Source organism: Girardinichthys multiradiatus, chromosome 3 (genome assembly GCF_021462225.1).
Source record: "Girardinichthys multiradiatus isolate DD_20200921_A chromosome 3, DD_fGirMul_XY1, whole genome shotgun sequence".
Taxonomy (NCBI): Eukaryota; Metazoa; Chordata; class Actinopteri; order Cyprinodontiformes; family Goodeidae; genus Girardinichthys; species Girardinichthys multiradiatus.
In genome coordinates this window covers 16,274,675-16,294,527 of record NC_061796.1, presented here as the reverse complement: position 1 = coordinate 16,294,527, position 19,853 = coordinate 16,274,675, and the positions used below count along the sequence as shown (strand labels likewise).

Here is a 19,853-nt window from a genome sequence, read left to right as displayed (position 1 = left end):
CCAGACCACCATTTTGAACCGGAAAACCTGATCAGACTTCACCGAACATCTTCCACAGGATGAAATACGAAATGGTAAAATGATGATGTAGGATAATGTCATTGAGTTGTATTTTTGACTTTATGCTGAAGAACTAGTTAATCCGCTTAAGTTAACATTAGCCTTTACCTGACTAAGTGGTTAGCACAAGCTAGTGTTAGCTATGCTCAACATTCATCCTTTGATCAAATAATTTGTCATAGACAGGCTAAGAAGCCATGTTTATTCTTACTTTTAGTGTTGGCTGCAACTGTGTTTTATGACTATTATTTGTTTTGTTGGTATTGAGTTAATAATTGATTTGTTCAATAAAATAAAATAAAAAGAGCCATTTACCACTTAGTACTTGGTGCAGGCTCGTGTTAGCTGTTCAAAATTCAAACTTTATCAAATAATTAAACATCAAGTCAATATGGTAAGGAAATATTTTTTACTCTGTTAAATGAGCATGGATTTTGTGATCTTGATTCAGTTGTCAGTCAATAAATGTGTTTGACATTATGTAGTTGTTGTTGGTATTATTTTTTATCAGGTAATTTTAATAAAGAATTAAACAAAAAAAAAACAACTCTTATTTTTACCCAAATATTTGCTAATGGGTAAGCCAAGTTATGGGTTATGCTTTTTAGCCCACTCTTTAATAGCCTTAACACTAGGCATTATTTATTTAACCCATTTTCTGGTTAAAAATCTAACCTAGGCTGAGATGGATCAAACGTATAACTAAACACATTTGTGTTAAATCAACCCAGGCCTGGATTTTCTATATTGACCCGAGTTCGGAAACAAATCCAAAATAGGTTGCTTTTATTTCAGCACATTTTTCAAGTGTGGATTGTGGCACTAAAACAACACCTCCATGAAGCACAACACAATTCTGCCCCCTCTGCCTTTGGGCAGTTATGAACTTGCATTATGATTTCCATTAAAGCTCAGAGACTGTATCCTACTGTGATGAAAAAGACTCGCGTGTCAGGATCACCACTTCAAACAACTACTGCTTCCTCTTGCACACCTCTAATAGCTGCTACTGCTCAACTAATAAAAAGATCAAATATTTGTGAAAAGGTAGAGAGAACCTGCTTGGCTATGCACAGTCTAAAAATCATTGTAAATTTGGGGGACCACTGGATTTCAAACCTAACCTGTAAATGTTGATTTTTTTTTTCTTTGTCTATGTTCTTCTCTCAGTGTTTTAAAAACAGCAAGTTAACAATTTATCTTGGTGAGCATGGTTTAAAAACTTTAATATGGGGACAGTGTTTCAAATTTTAAGGAGCGGTTCAAAAACAAATAAAGTTTGTAAGTGATGTTTGACCAAGATAATTTACTGACGACATTATGTTGTAAAACTGAGGGTAAAAGCCATAGACCTCCCAGGATGCACATTATCGCTGCAGTGCAATGTTCTTAGATGGTCATTAGAGGGAATGTTTTGTGTGCTCAGAGATATCTCTAACCTCACAATTGCAGTGGAACTGCAGAATATATCTGGTACAGTAGACCCAAAAAATGAATGGGAGTACCCTGTCAATATGTGAACCTCCATGCATCCACCCAGGTGGCTTCCTGACCGCTTGGAAATTCTACTGCCGGAGATCAGTTACTCAAGACCGGGGCTCACAAAAGTTGGGGCTCTCTGACAAAATACCACAAAATTGCTCAATTACCTAAGCACACACCAGTGCACTGCCTCAAACAAATTTTTTCTGAGCTCCGTCCGAGTGAAAACAGAGGTAACGTCAAATGGAATAAAAAGACCCAAGTTGTTTATCTATTGCACTGATTTATATAGAAAAAGGCAGACCACATGTAACCTATGACATAATCTGATTAATTGGTTTATAATTACTTTTGAGAGGGCAGGCAGGCACGTGGCTGTGAGGAAGAGTGAGGTGACTGGAGAGCTGTTATTTTGTAGGTCTTTTAAAAATTAGGGCTACATTTTCATGGACCTGTAATGTCTCTGGTTCAGGAACATATCTGTCTTAGAAGTAAAACTTGCTCTGACACCAAGATTAAATGTGTGCTGTCTAAAGTTAATGAGATAGCTTTTGGATGAAGGACAAGTCAGAGCAGGCACCTCTTCTCTTGCAAAGTTTCCAAATTAATCACCTTGAATAAAAATAGGGTATGAGCAGCCATCCAAGTCAAGTATATATCCATATGTTACAGTGATCTATGCATCGGTTCTTATCTGGCTTTCCTCTCTGATTCATGTATCAAGGAATCATATGGCAAGTGGTAAAGCTGAAGCTGTCAATCATATTCACTTCTATTTCTCTCTTCAGTCTTCAGCAGTGTTTCTAGCAGCTGTCTCAATCCGTGAGCTAGTCACACATGCTAGTCATCAGTGAGTTAGGCCGAGGTCAGGAGCTTCTTGAAGTCTTGGCATCTCATGAGGCCACTTAATCTGCGCAGTGATCTCACCGACAGACCCTGCTCGCCTTGTTATATTTTACTTATAGTGTCACCAGCAGCAATTATGTATACGCACACATGCTACCAGTTACTGGCACATTGACTTGTGGGAGGGCCACAGTGATGCACGAGATACAAATCTGAAACACCAGAGCATTTGATTGCATGACGTTGTGTTTTGGATTAACAGGAGGCAGAGTGCTGGACTGCTGTGTTATCTGTCACTTTTGCATGTGTGGACTTTCTTTTGGAGGGTTTCTCTGTGACCTTAAGTTGATTCCTAAGCAGACACATAGCTGCTGGGTGGCCCACAGGAGAGTCAGAACAGCCGGAGGAGTTCAGCCTGGGAGGGGGATTGTCTTTTCACTCGTCTTAGGGTAACACACATTCAGGTATCAGGACTCAAAGCCTCATGACCTCATGGGGGAGAGGAAGTGATTAATGAGGTCAGGTAGTCTTCTGTGGTGACGTTAGCCTACCCGGCAGCTAGAGAAGGCAACTTATTTCAATTGTTTTTCCATATGTGCTCCCCCTGACCCTCTGCCTACAGTCCTGTCTCTGCTTCTGCTGAACCCCTGTGATGCTCAGTGAGCTACACATCACAAGTAGACTTTTTCTTCATTTTATATATAAGTAGAAAATATGTATTAGATGTATGAAATACCTCATTAACTTTTTAAGATTTTGTTGCGTTACAACACAAACTTCAATGTATTTCAACCCAAAATAGTACATTCTGGAAGGTCAACCGTGACCTTAGTCTCAGTCTTTAGCTGAGACAGGTTTTCTGTTTCATAATTGCACTGCATGCCATTCTATTATCTCCCCTTCAACTCTGACTAGCTGTCTTGTTTCTGCTTAAGAAACATATTTAGCTTCCCTTCTTTGGCTCCCTGTAAAATCCAGAATAGAATTTAAAATTCTCCTCCTCACATATAAAGCCCTTAATGATTTAGCTCCATCATACATCAGAGATCTGATTGTTCAATATATTCCTAAGAGATCACTTCGTTCTCACACTGCAGGTTTACTGGTGGTACCTAGAGTCTCTAGAAGTTGAATGGGAGGCAGATCCTTTAGTTATCAGACTCCTCTCCTGTGGAACCAGCTGCCAGTTTTAGTCTGTGAGGCAGACACCCTGTTTACTTTTAAGGCTAGGCTTAAAACCTCCCTTTTTGATAAAGCTTATAGTTAGAGTGGCTTAGGTTATATTGAGCTATCTCTGTAGTTATGCTGCTATAGGCTTAGACTGCTGGAGGACATAATGACCACTTTCATTCTCTTGGCTACATTCTCACACTACTCTCCAATTTTGCATTATTTGCTGTTATTTCAGCTTTTAACTTTATGTTCTCTCTCTTTTCTCTTCCTAGAAGCTACACCCGGCCTGACTCTGTGTCTACCTGTGACATCTTTTTGGAGAGGGGAATCGTCCGAGCTTCTGCTGGCAACAACTTAATGCTCTCCTTCTACAGATGATCCACTTGGCCCTGTCTTTCAGTGCTTAACCCTTTCCCTCTCCTAGACATAGCAATTGACTGAGCTTTTACTGTAACTAATTATATGTGCTCTATTTCAGACTCAAACTCTAAGCCAGTTTACAAGGTTAATCTGTTCTTTCTAGATGAAACGACTAAAGGAGCTACATCCATTAACATTTACTTTTCCTTCCCATAGAAAGGACTCCTGGATCAGTGCTCTGTGTTCTTTTTGTGTCTCTGCTCTGTTCTCTCAAACCCCCAGTTGGTCGTGGCAGATGGCCGCTCACACTGAGCCTGGTTCTGCTGGAGGTTTCTTCCTGTTAAAAGGGAGTTTTTCCTCTCCACTGTCGCTACATGCATGCTCAGTATGAGGGATTGCTGCAAAGTCAACGCCAGTGACTGTCCACTATCGCTACATGCTCATCCAAGAGGAGTGGCTGCTGCAAGTCTCTTACTGGATGCAATCTGCTGGGTTTCCTTAGATATAAAAACTTTTTATTCAATTTGAATAAATAACTGAATCTGACAGCACTGTTCAATGGTTAGGATTAATTGGAATGTATATACCTGACTTTCTGAAGTGCCTTGAGACAACATGTGTTGTGAATTGGCGCTAAATAAACTGAATTTAATTGAATATCCCTGCAGCATAACACTGCCACCACCATGGGTCATTGTTGAGGAAGGCGTGTTCAGAGTGATGTGCATTGTTGGTTTTCTACCACACAGTAGAGTAACTTGCCTGTAGAGCAAAATGTTAAATTTTTGTTTCACATATTTGCAGTATCCCCTACATGGCTTTGGGCAAACTGCAAAATTTTGCATGATCAGTTATCATGCAAAAGACCTGAGGCTAAAGTCAAACATTACACTTTATGCAGATTACATATTAATTGACTACGTGTAAACACATTAATTGTCTATGCCAATCACGATAACACAAAGGCTTTTCTGAGCAGGTTATCCTTTATTTTCTTTAGTAATAGTGGCATTTAAAATAAGATGAAGGATTTCAACATGTTAAATGTAATGATTCAGTTCTAAATTAGGTATATCTGTCCTGGCTGGAAATTGATTGTGAATACACTTCACAGGCGTGCAATGTGCTGCCGTCTCTCCCTCCTCAGCCATTCCTTTCATCACTGCCTGGAGAAATGTCATGACTCGTAGAAGTCCACGTGGCACAGAGAATCGGGGAGAGGAGTACTGGAAGTGGAAGGGGGTTGGGGAGTGGTAACTGGTGTGAAATGCAGCTGCCGATTCAAGCATTTTCCTATTATCCCAGACTCTCCTCTGTCAAGCACTGACACACGCATGCTGCCAGGCTTCGCTGTACCCAATTAAAAATACACTCATCCAAGTTGTCTCTCCTTCCAGACTTTACACCATCACCCGCCTGGCCTACTCATATGTCCCATAATGAACACACAAAGAAACATATTCAATCCTTTAATGTGTTTCGTTTCCATGGATGCACATGCCCCTTCATTTCTAAGCAACCCAACTTCTATAGCCCTCAAAAGTTTTTGTGGAACCAAGTACTATGGCGTTATGTCATTGCGGGAAATGTTTCAAGCAAAAGCCCATGTCTAGACTAGTGCAGATCCAAATTTCCTAGAAAAACAATGGCTTTGTTACCAGAAAAACCTGCCATGAGAAACATCTTCCAAAGATTCAGAGATTTTTATAATGTAGATGATGCGCTCTTTCTCCTTTAACCACACAAATTATGCTACCCTTTTGTGATATGCATCATGAATGTACAGTTTGTCTGGTTATCACTTTACACCAGTGAAAATGCACAACTCTCTGTACTTTTTCCACATGTTATTAAGTGGTAATTAGTGGTAGCCCAATACTGCTGTAAGGGAAGGAGAACCACAATTTGAGAGTGGCATAAAGAGCCCTTTGGGCTACAAATAATAGTCCTGACTAAGCTCTAACAGCACCACAGGGTAAACAGAGCCTTTTGAATATCAAACAAGAAGCAGCAGTAGATTTAATGAGCAATTAGCTACTACAGTATAGTTTGCTGTAGATTGGGAGGGGTTTCTTTGAGACATTACATAGGCACAGAGTACCAGATCCCAAGGTGAAACCACACATGTGAAAAACCCAACACATGCTTGATGAAGTCTTTCATGTCTCCATGGCGGAACCCTATGGCAGATTTGCTATGCATTAAAGCTGCAAAGCAAGACAAAGGTGGGTATTAAGTCATGCATGCTTTAAAAAGGGACTATGGCTACATCCTGCAGAAATTACAGCACGTCTGTTTTTCCTTTAGGTTTAATGAAAGAGTGTGTGTATCCTTATAGGCCAGTGATTATCCTCTATGAAAAGTCATAAGCATGAGTGCCCTGCACTGCACACAGCACTCCACAGGTGTTGTTGCCTTCTGTTACCAAGGGCTAGGTTGGTGTCATCTAGGTTTAATTGCAATATTACCAATTAGACAAAGTGTAGCCCTACTAGCAAGATCTCAGTAGACTTACATAGAATTTGATTTCTTTTTATGAAAATAATTTTAGGGCATTCCCATTTTGTGAAATGGTTTTTGACATTTTTTTTTCTCCCCATTTAGCAGATGGTTTTGATCTAAGGGACAGCAGACAAGCCTGCAGGCCGGAGCAGTTGTTAGCACTGTTGTCTCGCAGGAAAAAAGGTCCTGGGTTCAAATACTGCTGGTATTTTTTGGGTTACTTTTCATGTCTGGCTTCTCTCTGGGTACTCAGGTGACAAATGTAGGTTAATTGGTCACTCTAAAATTGTGCTTATGTATGAATGGGTTGTTTGTCTGGACATTGGCACCAGCTAGCAAACCTATAAGGATTAAGTGGATATAAAAAATTAGATGGGTGCACAGCAAATGTTTGATTTTGGAATATACTCTCTGCCAGTTAAAAACAACTCAGTTTTAGTGTAGCTGCATTACCATTGAATAAACACCAGAACTGAGTAAAAAGTACTATTTTCTTTTAGTTGATCTTAAACCCCTTTTTCTGAGTAAAAATAGAGTACATGTAACACTGAACCTTAATTGATTTGAATTTTCACTCATTACACAGTGTTAGCAGAACACTTGAAATGTGTATAACACTCATGTTGACAAAGTCTGTAACACACAGGAAATGATTTAGTGATTATAACAGAAGGGAAAATTCAGTGATCCATTCACCACTCAACCACCAGATCGTGGCTGTATTGCAGTGTTGCCCACACCCATTGCCCAATAGTAAGCCAACGCGTGCAACTGCTGCCTCACCTCCCCTTTGCTAGTGCAGACAGAGACGGCGAGACACATATTGACCAATCACATGCAGTTTGAAGAGAAAAAAAGCGAGAGAGATAGTATAGCATGAAAAAAAGATGCTTCCAATCAGGAGCCGGTTGCTGTCATTCAGAGCCGTTTCATTTGCGACTGACACATCACTGGTGGCTCGTGGATCATCATCAACATATATTTTTTAATCTTCTGTAAATTATAATGTTTCAAGTAAGCAAATTTTCACTGGACCAGACTCTACTGATTTTGACACGAAACATTTCCAGGGATAAGCTAGGCAATGGAGGAAACCTTTAACATGAACTCCAGCAGGGAGATAAATTACACACCTGAACACCCACTGAATTAACACTTCCACGATTTTTTTTTTATCTACCCATTTTTTTCTTCAGTAATTTGCTGTGCGGTAGAAAAAGGTTTTTCCATACTATGGCTTTGAAAATGCCTCTAGCATGGCTAAAGTGGAAAAGTAAAATTCGGAACATTTTGACAGGAGCTAACGGGAATATCCTAGACTTTCTGATTCGCTTGTGGTGTGCTAATGTTAAGTAAAGTACGGAGCTGCAGCTGCAGGGGTCAGCAGGTCAACCAACAATAATGGAGGTGTTTAAAAGGCTGCAGATGGTAGAGAGCCAAGGGAAGACAGAGGGATGTAAATGATCAGCAATAGCTAGAGTTATCAAATGACTGGCAGAGGGTCATGATGTGAGATAACTACCAATCTAAAAAGTGTCACTTAATGCAACAAAAATTTACAGTGAGTTGATGTTTAATGAAGGCTGTACAATCATCCATCCATTCATTTTTAAAGCTGCATAATCTTTGCAGAGCAGAAGGGTTGGTGCCAGCATCTCCAGCAGTCAATGAGCGAGAGACAAAGCTGTGGTAGCCAGAGAAAAAACATGCATGAACGGAGAAAACATGCAAACGCCACACAGGTTGGAGTTCAGTTGTAAGACCTTCTTTCTGCAGGGTAATAAAGCTACCAACTGCACCACCGTGCAGGCCACTAGGGAAACAGTGTCTTTTCAGGCAGCTTCAGCTTGCTGTTTTTTCACCTGGTGTTGCTTTTGCTTTGCACCATCACTCATAGCACATATGTCTGATCATGCATGAGCTGAAAAAACAATAGAGCTGTGCTTGACTGGGACTCAACATGAGGGAGGACTGCTGCTGTGGGTTTGGGAAATTACTGATGAATGAGAGTTTCACTGGGAACAACATCCTCTGGTCCTCAAGACAGGGAGGAAGAGAGAGAGGCACCAGTGTGTGGAGGGGAGAGGTGGCATCTGAGGGGCCTTGGGATTCTGTCTCCTGCACATCCCCAACCACATCCCCACCTACCATGCTCAGTCAACCTCAAGGATATTTGGGTCCTAATCAGCAGGATACAGAACATCTCTAGGGAGCAGCCACAGCAAGTCCCAGCTGCCTTGTGACTGCCTCTGTCCCTTGTCTCTCCCTTTCTCTCTAAATACTCTAGCCTTAAGCAGCACACACACACACACGCTTCCTTGATCTGCCTTGCACACCCATGCCCCTGTGTCATTATTGACTCATTCTCCTTGACTGCACCTCACCCATCCAGCGCCTGCCACTCATTACCAAAGGGCATTTGGGACCACTGTGCGCCCTTCCTTCGATGTTAATACTATAGTTTTGCACAAGACCTCAACAGAAACAAAGAAAGTGATGTGAGTCAGATTTAAGAAAGATTTTGTATCTTGGACTTTGCAAAAAGCCCTGAAGGTAAAGGTTCTTCGCAATATCATAAATTTAGCAGGAACACATGATTTGCTCATCGTTCTAGATATATCTTTCTGCTCACTGCCTTGCTTGGAGTTTCAAAAGTTATAAAACCCTCATGATACCCTAGCAGACTGCACAGGAAATAGATCCCAGGCAAAAATCTCCACTCTCCTAGAAGTCTGCAATATGCAAAAAGATGTGATGTTTGTCATTTTTGTATTATATCTTTAACATGCTTGGAATTCATCTCAAATTCACCTTTAAATATGTACTTTCAAACATAAAATCAGTATTTGTGTTTTAGTGGGCCAACACGGAGTATTTTTACAGCTTTTTAAAAATAGTCATAGCCCTTGAACTTTCTCGCATTTTATCCTATTACAACCGTGGGCTTGAATGTTTTTTAAGGCAACCCTCTGGAGAAGCTGCAGAGATCAATTGCTCAAGTGGGAAATTCAACAGGGCAGGTTTAAGTTGTGCACTCCACAAATCTAGCATTTTAGGATGATTGGCTAGAAGAAAGTCATTGTTTAAAGAAAACCATTTGAAGTATTGTCTAAAGTTTGCCACAAGCCATGAAGGGGACACGGCAAGCCTTTCCAGCAAGCCCTAAATGCTAATTGCTGGTGAAAATTTACGTTTGCACATCATCCTGAGCACAATATATTTAATAAGGAAACAAGTCAGAGTTGATGGGAAGATCAATGGATACAGGGAGATCCTGGAAAGAAATACCTTCAAGTGGGGTCATTTGAAACTGGGGATGAGGTTTGCCTTTCAGCCAAATGGCTCTAAACATATGGCCAGGTGCATAACGAAATGGTTTAGATCAGAGCATACCCATGTGTTTGTATGGTCCAGTCACAGTCCAGACCTATAGTAAATCAAATTGACTACCTGTGGCCAGACTTGAAAATTGATGTTCACAGACACTCTCCATCCAATCTGTCTAAGTTTGGGCTGTTTTACAAAGAAGAATAGGTACAAAAGTCTGTCTCTGTGTGCAAAGCTGGTCAAGACATACCGCAAAAGAGTGATGGCTGTAATTGCAACAAAGTGGTTTTACAAAGAATTAAGACAGGGGGGTTGAATCCAAATGTATGGCACACTTTTCAGATTTCAGTTTGTAAAAATCTTTGAAAATTATTTAATACTGTGGTGGTCTGTCACATAAACTCCCAAAAAATATACTTTGAAGTTCATAAAATGTGAATGAACAATTCTTAGGCTTAACTTATGGCTTTTTACTCTGATCGTTGAAGAGTGAGTCAGACAGTAGTTCAAGCTAAATCAAAGCTGGTCACACCTGCTGCAGCTGTGTATGGCAGGCCTGCTGTGGTCAGCCTCTCTCTGTGGCATGGGGAGGCGCTAGGCTGAGATGTTGGTTCATGCATGCTGATGTACAAAGGTTTTTAATGAAGAGGAATAATGACCTGTATTTACAGAGAAAACCTGCGGGTTTGATATGTCTGTTCATAACACCACGCTAGCCAACAACTGTCAAGTGCATTTGACATTGAGTAGACCAGGATGTGCTGACATCTATTTACAAAACAGCTCTAGGTTAAAGCTAGCATAGTGGTTCATTAGTGTCACACACATACCACTAACATTGAATTGTATTTGGGTAAATACACGTTTCTGAGAGTTTAGTGCTCAGAAAATAGATCATGCATAAGGCTATGTTTTATTTAAGAAACCTTTTAAGAATACAATAAGTATTTAAATGAACAGCTTGAAAGACACATTTACCCTCAGCTTTAGGGACATGCACACAGCACCAAATCACTACCTTGTGTAAACTGAGATGCAAGCGCAGCATGATGACAGCGCAACATAGAAAAGGTTTCTGTGCAGAGCTGTTGGCAAGACCGACATGCTCTTTAAAAGTTTGCCAGGTGAGAAGCAGTGGTTCTCCCCTATAATAATTGAGTCAACATGCACTGCAACTGGTCAGTGACCTTTTACAGGATTACAATGCATTGACTTTGAGCTTCAGGGAGCATTTATAACACACCAAACTGGCATCCGGAGAAATGTGAGGCCTACGGCATGTACACACTGTGTTATGGTCAGAAGTTACAAGAAAGACCTCTGCTGGTAGTTAACATGGTAGACAAGCTGTGATGAATGGGAAAATTAGCTGTAAATGTCATGTTGATCTTGAGTGCTACAACATTTCTCATTTAATCAGATGGCACTGATAAATGTTTAACTGTGTGTGATGTAAAAGACTGAAGGTGTCTTAAGACTGTAGAAGTCCAATTTTGTCTAAGCTAGTTTTTCTCAAAGTTTGGGGTGCACCCCCTAGGGGTGGCGCAGTGTCATGACAGGGAGGGTATGAGTTTATTTCACATAGTTTTGGAGCAAAAAAGGCAGTGACCTAAATCAGGCACAGGGCATGTCTGAGTGATGAGTTAAGTGTACCTGTTTGGTGCAATATAAATGATGTGAACCCCAGACAAGAACAGAAAGAGATGAAAACAGTAGAGTCAGGATGCAGATTCTTGCCCTTAAAGTTATGACAATGGTGAGAAATAAACATACCTGATAGTTCTGCCATAGAGCTGCACTGAACTCTTTTCTTTAAAAAGTGTAATGCTTTTTAGCATACACTCTCAATAGTTTCTGTTGGGTAATTCTAACTGTATAATTTAGTTGTTATTAATTTACTTATAGCCTGAAAAGTCTAAGGCCATCTAACACAAGCTGTTAGCTTGAGCCTTCAAGCTAACAGCCATCTAATCTGGATGCATACTAAATGAAGACAACAAGAGTTTCTGCTTACAGCCTTTTAACAGATTTATTCTTACGAATACAGATTTTTATATTTAAACTCACACAACTAGCATGTATTTATAATAAATGTTCCAAAGATAACATTTAAAAGACATTTGCATCCTAACTGTACTTCAAGACGTACCTGAACCACAGGGTGTCCCCCAGACAGTGCCTTCACGGCTCCTCGGCTTCCCTCCGTCTCATAATGAGCCCTGTGGTGGGACTTTGGCTGCACCTCAATCTGCAGGTTGTACGGACCGGAGCAGGACGGCAGCTGCCAGTCAAGAGCTGGCAGAGAAGGGCTACAGGAAAAGGGCAAATTGATTACTATAAGGTGAAAGCAATATAAGATTAAATGACTGTGAGTTTATGCATCTTTTGTATTCTCTATTTTGGTTTTCATTGAAATTGCCAAAAGATTGTACTAATGAACTTGCATGTGCTCCACAGTTCTCTCACTGTGGCTTTAAATTAGCCACAAATTGGGCCACGTTGGAGTAATCCAACTGTCTTGATTTTCCTCCATTTCATTATGGTCCTAAATCTAATCAACTGCATTATTATCCTGACGTGCATAACTCTTTAGGCTAGGTTAATACTTAGTCGTGTGTCTTTTATGTAAAAAATAAATGAAAAACAAATGTGCCCCAGTTTGAGAGCTGTGTGTTTTACATTATAGCATGACAGTGGAAACAGCCGCGATGAGTTAAGAAAGTGACAGTGGGAGGAAAGACGTTTCTTGGGCAAGCAAACAAACCTCATACTGACTGGCAGTTAAGCTGGTCTTTAACAGGACTGGATAACACTGAGAATCTACAACACAACCCTGTCAGTTCTGAAGATAGCAGACCAAGAAGCACAACCTGTCTTGAAGCATGATATCTCTTTCTCCGAGCTACAGCTGGCATCCCTCAACATCATTGTTCTCTAGATGAAGAGTGAGAGATTCCCATGTGAACACCGCTGAGATATCTAAACCAAAAACAAACATGTGCAAGACAATATTTCTCTGTGGCGGATGCCTGGTAAACGCAAGCCCCTGACCTGGACGGTGGCTCAACTGAAACCAATCTCTGGCATCTTTGTGGAACTTGCGGGCTGTTTGTTGACCCAAAACAAACTGATTTCCCCCCACAGGGCTTTATCTGCCCAGCCGGTGCATGACATCACGTTAGCTGCAGAAAAGAAGGTCTAATGGCGCGACAGGCCAGAGGAGCGAGCCAGCTGATGAATTCCCAGACTGTTTCCCCATCAGCCAGGCCTGTCACCGTTACTTCCTCTGCTCACTATCTTAATCAAACACTTGATTTCCGACAGGATGGTGTGTTATTGGCTTAGAAGGACATGCCACACAGGAGGAAAAAAAAGAAAAAAATACAGAAGCTCACCTTGTATGTTTGTTTGAATGTGTTTCCACACAATATATTTGTGTGTGGGTTGTTATAGCAACAGCTGCATACACATGCAGAGCAACTCCAGTGTGTGAAATATGATTGATGAAATAGTTCTGATCTTCAAAGGGAGCTTGTTTGGATGTAAGGAGATTCTCTGCCTTTTGATATGGTCTTTGAAGATTATAAACTGAAACAATCTTGTCCTCTCAGGAAAATAAGCAAAACCTAATATAGATGCAAAAAGACAATAAATGGGTCAGGTTGGGGTGATTAATTATTTGCTTAGTAAAACAGTTGTAAAACAGGCTTAAAGCTAAACATCAGAGGCCTGTTTAAGGTAGTAAAAGTGTGTGTATTACTGCTTCTAAATGGCAGTTTTGGGGTGAGTTGGGTTTAGACGGTTAATTTAAGTTATGCATAGATGGCACTTAATTTAAAAAGGAGGATGGAGGTTTTAAGATGGATGTTTGTTGCACATTATTTGCTATTGTTAACCTTTGCAAATGTTACTCCTTGGTGCAATTCAGCTGCTTTTGACAAACCTAACAAGGAGATGCTACCACCATAAGCTGTGGGTGGTGTGCAGTGGGGGTTCTGGCCTGGGAAGGATTGCAGATATTGCAACAAATATTGTATGGACTAGGAGGGAGCTACAAATTCTCAGGGTGATGTGAGAAATAAAATGTTGCTTTTATGGTCATAACTAAGGGTTTATCGATACATCAAGCTCATGCTAAAAAGGCTGGGTGTTAGTAATATTTTTAGCAAAAATAATATTCCCTTTTTTCAGCGAAGGTCTCACAGATTACAAACTGTTTTAAAGAATCTAATAAGCTGCACTCTAAAGCAGAAACCAACTTAAGCACCATTAGCAGCTACTGTTGTAATCCAGGTTAACCATTTCTATATTAGTCGATTCAGTCAAAAAAAACTGGGGGACAACTTAAAAACAGCCTTCTTTTATACATAAGGCCAAAATTCCCAAGCATAGACTCAACAGTGTGTCAAGCTTAAGGCACATCAAGGACTTATAAAAATAGTTCATCCTTAATTCACCGTATAAAGTCACATAGTAAAAAAAATAAGAGCAGCTCTTTGCGAGATAAAATTCACTTTGATGGGAAATATTGCATGGTGTTAATACCATGAGGTCTTGTCCCACTGGATATTATTAGACCACTAGCCAAGACTAATTCATAAAATTTCATTGTATCTTGCAGCACTAGCTTACCTGAGGTAAGGCTTAGGTTTAGGCCAGGAGTATGGATGCTGGGGCACATCCAGGAAACCTCCACAATAATTCTCCTTTTTAAGAGTAAGGCGGGAAGGGTAGTCTTCATGTCGAAGTCCCCCTTCTGGACCCAGCTCCTCACCTCCTGGTTCCACCTTAAGACTCATGGAGGGAGAGAGGTCCAGCATGGTCTTCCGTGTCTTGATTGGGATTCCTTCCCCCATGTCTACCACTCCATCTGTGGTGAGAGCATTAATAGCCGCTACAATTGCTGAGTTAGTGTACTGGTTGGTGTTGGCAAGCCAGTTCTCATCTGTGACGCTGACCCTTGGAGAACCATGTGAAGAGGGGGTGGGTGACTGGTTGGGTGAGCATGATGTCTGCTGGTAAGAGGAGCCATTGAAACTGTACTTTCTCTTTCCCATACCAGCGCTATTGCCTCCACTAACTCCACTGCAAGAAGGGGAGTTTGGCCGAGAACCACGGGGTTGTGCTGGCCATCCTTCCTCTGCCATAGCTCCGATTTGAGGGGAGTTGGAGGGTGAATGGTGAGGAGAGGCTGCAGGGCCGACGGCATGTGGACAAGACAGAAGTGAGGAAGACCCTCTTGGTGAAACGCTGGGAGACTGCCAGGGGGAGTTCTGCGGAGAATTGTCGTAGTTGTAAAAGCCGGACTCGTAGGATGAGGCCTCTGAGTTACAGCTGCGAGAGGATATGCTGCTTGCAGGACTTAGACAGCTGGGGTCACGATACCCATCAACATTCGGCAACGTCAGTGTGACAACTGAGTTGACGCCTCGTTTGATGATTTGATCTTCTCTACTGCTGGCTTCTACTTCATCCTCTGGGTATTGACTATAGGCAGTAATCTCTATACGAGGGCTTTCCAGGGCTGGAGCTCCGTTGGGTCTTAAGCCTTGAGGCAGGTAATAACCTGACACAGCATGGTTGTCATTTTGCACACTGTAACCAGTCTGGTGGCAAGAGGAAACTGGGATGACAGGACTGGCCTGCAATGTGTGGTACTGCGTCGACAGACATGGGTTGCCCATGCCAACTGAAAGACCGATGTTTGGTGTGTAGTTGTATGCATCTGAAAAACAAAAATCCAAACTATTATTTACAACTTATTCAACTAAAGATTTACACAAAATATACTTAAGTACAAGATGGTTAATCAATCAAAATTTCCCAAATAAAGATAAAGGGCATGGCATGTCTTTGCAAACACCTGTAGAAGCTTTGCAATCATCTCAAAACAGTTACTGCACGTGGTGTGTAGTTGCACACCCACTCAGTTTGTTTGATCAGTGCATTTACAGCTCTATTTGGCACACCCTGCCATCATATGTACTCTTCAGGAATTCCTCATGCAACGTTGATTGATGCTTCGTTTGATTGATTGCATCACTCACCGAGAGAATTAGGCCCTCCCCTGTGAACAGCTGACAGCACTCTCGCATCACTCCGAGCTTGTGATTAAGTCAAGGAGAGTTGGCTGTAGCGTTATACACACACAGATGCACAACAGTACAGGCACAGAGTACGTACAAGCGGGCTCACTAGGAATTCGTCAGTGCAAGTGAACCTACTACAAAATCAGAGGAAGCACTTATATCCTGACACATGTGCCTACACGGTAACACCCGTTGAGGTTGGCTGCTTTGTCAAATCTCCATATCCTTTTTTATGCGCATCATTTTTAAGGGCATTCCCCTTATTGTAGCATGCTATATCTGTCCACCACAGCACTGTGCATCACATGAAATGACAAGGCTGTCACATGTCACATACTATGTGTTAAAATTAGTTTAGGGACCTGCAATTAGAAACATGAATGTCCAATAGAACAGTAGACAGTGATTAAAAACAACGGATAATTACATCAAAGGCCTAAACATTTCTGAAATCTTATACCCAAAATAGAAAAGACATTTTACATTACGTTTTGCAGTAGACTTAATATCAGTTTTACAGGATATCCTAGAAAACAGTCCCCTACTGGCAATAAATTTAAATATAGTATTATTGCTCCTCACTACCCACCTCTGTCAGGTTCATTCTGGGCACCTTGACTGTCTTCAAACACATAGCTGAAGTCAAACTCCTGCTCCTCATGCTGAAAACTCATCTCTGTCTCTGTCACTACGCTCTCTTTCAGTATAAAACCGAGTGTGGCCCCGCTCAGTCCTCTCCGATGCTTTTCTCTCTCTTTTCTGGTTTGAACAGATGATGATCGCCTGCTCACTCCAACCCGTTGTGACACTCCTCCTTAAGTAAGGCCTGACTGCTTTTGGTTTGAGCTGCAGCTGTTTTTTTTATCTGTTACTCTTCTGAATGTGTGTTTGATCTGTGCACTGTGCTGCAAGCGCACTTGACTCTAACACCCACTCAAACACATTGAGGCTTTCACTTTTACACACTACATGATCTTGAAACTTGGGTTTTCCGGGTCCACACATGTCACATCTGCTGAATTAAGGAACCTTTTTTTTTAAAAAGCTCCAAATTCATTTGGGGGTTGGGGGGTTGATTGTTAGAAAGGCCATCGCCACATTTGAAGACAAAGCTTTGCAGCCACATTTGTTTACCGCATGGTTTTGCACAGATTATAGTGTGTTCTTTCTGTGCACAGCAATTTTTCTCAATTACTCTATCATGATCAAAACATTCTCTCGCCACAATTAAACCAGTGTGACTAAAGAATAGTGGAGCTTATCCACAGGGATTGTGGTCAAGGCTGGGCTTGGAGTGACAGGATCTCAGAGTGAGACATACATGGTCCCTCACAGAAGTCACCTACAGCCTCGGAAACCCCTAAGGACACTTTTCATGCACATGGCTGGGAAAGAGCTTTGGTCGAGAGGGTCTGTGTGTGTGGACATCTGGGTTTATCTGCGATAGCTTTACGGCTCACGGCGCATAGCTGAATCTCCGTGTGGTTATGCACAGCTCCTTGTCAAGTTGGCTATCCAACATCCCACAATGCACACATCACAGCTCTCAGTCTTAGTTGCAAACACAGAAAAACTGCACATGCCTGTTACCAATTATGAGGCTTAGTACTCAGGGACTGAAAAGAATAATAGGCCTGCACCCGTCTGTTTAAAACCTCAAAGACTAAATAAAGTTCCCAACATCCACAAAAAGCCAGCGCCATCAACACTGAAAAGTGAGACTAAACAGACGATCAAGAGCTTCTGATAAAAGAAATTAAAGTTTGCTGCCTTGAAGGTAAAAAAGGATCTAATTTGTGTGCCTCCTGCCTGCAATCAGACATCACAGCTTAGCAAATATCCTTTGCATATTATTCATGTTCATTTGTTAATCCTTCTAATAAAAATTATTATAGTTCACAACTAAAAAGTAATATTAGATACAAACTGAATTACATGACACATTAATATAATCACATTCTTCATATATTTTTTACTTTAGTGTGCAGTTAAAAAAAATAAAAACCGTAATTATTATTTAGATGGTATAGAACTTCTGATGAAATTCTCTATCAACTATGGACAAGGTGATGTATTAATCAAGAAGAGGATGCAAAATAAAATTGATTTTGACATAGTTTGAATGTGGTTTTAAGGTGTAGAAAGATGAAGCATAAAAATAGAATAATAATATATTTCAATACTGAAAAAAATCAACATAAAACATTTGATTCATTAAGGATCACAGATTTTCATTCACAACTTATGTATCACTTGTTCAGAAAATGTAATTTGTAAACCTGATTTGAGCAGCAATTTTAGTGCCCCTGGAGGCCTCCCATTTAGATTGCAGGGGCACAAGGGAGCTGCTTAGTTTGCTTATGTTTTGGGCTGGCTCTGTCCGTATGATCTCTTTCTCTATGTCAAACAGGTTAACATCAATCTTATTTTAAAAAGTCAAACTGCTGCTTCAACTTCTGCATAGGAGTCTAGCAAAAATCTGAATGTTCGACAGTTCCAAGAGGAAGCTCTGTATTTGTTCCCCCCACCTTTGATCGATCATTGTACTATCATACCAATCAGGGTTAATGAATCAGTCCCATCATCCTTAACTGCATAAGAAGAGGTGCACCTGCAAAGAAAGCTGGGAACTGGTAATGGTGTGGATATAAAAGGATGCATGCCCCATTTTTTTACATTTGAGTAAAATTGTGTCATTATTTTGATTTCAAGCAAAAACAACGTGTTGCACTGATATTATAGGATTTTAAAAGATATAAAATTTCAAATAGTCATTCATTGATTTTGACAGAGAAAAAGTGCAATCAGTGATTAAAACGACATTTTATTAAAATGCTCCTTTCTTTAAAAGTATGTTAAAGCTTATGAATTTGCAGACTGATAAATATCAGTTTTCAGTTCATTTTAAACTAAACCCAATCATTAGGGGGGGGGGGGGGGGGGGGTAAAGGAAAAATTTAAATTGTACCTTCTTCTGCAGACTTCATGTCGGCGGCCGTAGAGGTGAGAAGCTGGAGTCCCCGCTCCTGACCGGCTTCTGCTCGGAAGTTGAACTTGGCTTTGACGCTCAGGTTGAAGGTATCCTGCATTCAACAAGCGATGCGCGACTTCGTCCCGCTGCGCGACGCGCAATAATGTCTTCACCGGCAATACTATTCAAAAATACAACACTGCTTTACTTTATGCACCATCAGGCATAATTCGTTCAGAGTTTAAATAGAACAATAAACTTTGAACAACAAGCAATAGGAATAAATGGATCGGAGAGGAGAGTGGCAGCTTTTGGGCGGTGTTGAGGAGAGTTTGGATCGCTTCGGAGCGGTAAAGGTTCTTTAAGAAATCTCCACAGTTGGATTACGCAGCGCGGTTTGTCAGAAGAGCCGGCTGCGGTGGTTTTAAAGCTGGAAAACACACTCCTTCCTCTCCCTCCGTGCGCCGCCCATCCACACGATGACGCGGCCGGCTTCTTCACCCTCCTGGAGCGCCTGATGATGTCTTCCATCCAGGGAACCCTTCGGGGGTGTTGGAGGGACTGTGTGTGTGTGTGTGTGTATGTGTTTATGTTAGAGAGAGAGAACGTCCTTTACCATGGTATTGGTGGAAATACTGGTATACTTGTATTTTAATACTTGTATTTTAAATGGTAAACTAAATTTCTAAAGCAAAAAAAAAAAAAAGTTGAAGGTTCTCTTAAAATGCAAAACCAAACGATAAAATGTGAAAAAAATAGATTTTCAGCCTAAATTTGCAACTGATGTCATCAGCAAATTCAAGAAAAGTTTAGTTCAAATCCTAATTGTGACTGTAGTGGACCAAAATGCAGACAAGCACTGGGCAGCAACATGATGAGGGAAAGCTTCTTTGTTTAATCCAAAGGTTTTTCAAAAGCTTTACAGAAGCAATCCAAAACTTACATGAAGTTTCCAAAATGAACTATAATGCCAACAGAGACACAAGAGGGTAGTGAACGGGAGGGAGCAGCAGGGAACAATGAAAATTAGAGAGCTTATAAGC

At 41.0% G+C, this 19,853-nt stretch overlaps 1 protein-coding gene across 2 annotated transcripts in view; it reads right to left on the bottom strand.

The window, feature by feature from the left end:
- The window catches only part of LOC124864120 (nuclear factor of activated T-cells, cytoplasmic 1-like), a 72,429-nt gene extending 53,134 nt beyond the window's left edge, over window positions 1–19,295 (bottom strand). The window contains exons 1-3 of one of the 2 annotated variants that reach the window (XM_047358757.1): window positions 18,808–19,295; window positions 14,383–15,475; window positions 11,900–12,059 (exon numbers count right to left, since the gene is read on the bottom strand). In XM_047358757.1, the coding sequence (XP_047214713.1) occupies window positions 11,900–12,059; window positions 14,383–15,475; window positions 18,808–18,928 (1,374 nt within the window). In that variant the 5' untranslated portion in view covers window positions 18,929–19,295. Of the gene's footprint in view, window positions 1–11,899; window positions 12,060–14,382; window positions 15,476–16,428; window positions 16,560–18,807 lie in introns of those variants that run through there. The other variant, XM_047358767.1, reaches the window with a different exon arrangement.
- Between the last annotated feature and the right edge of the window lie 558 nt (window positions 19,296–19,853).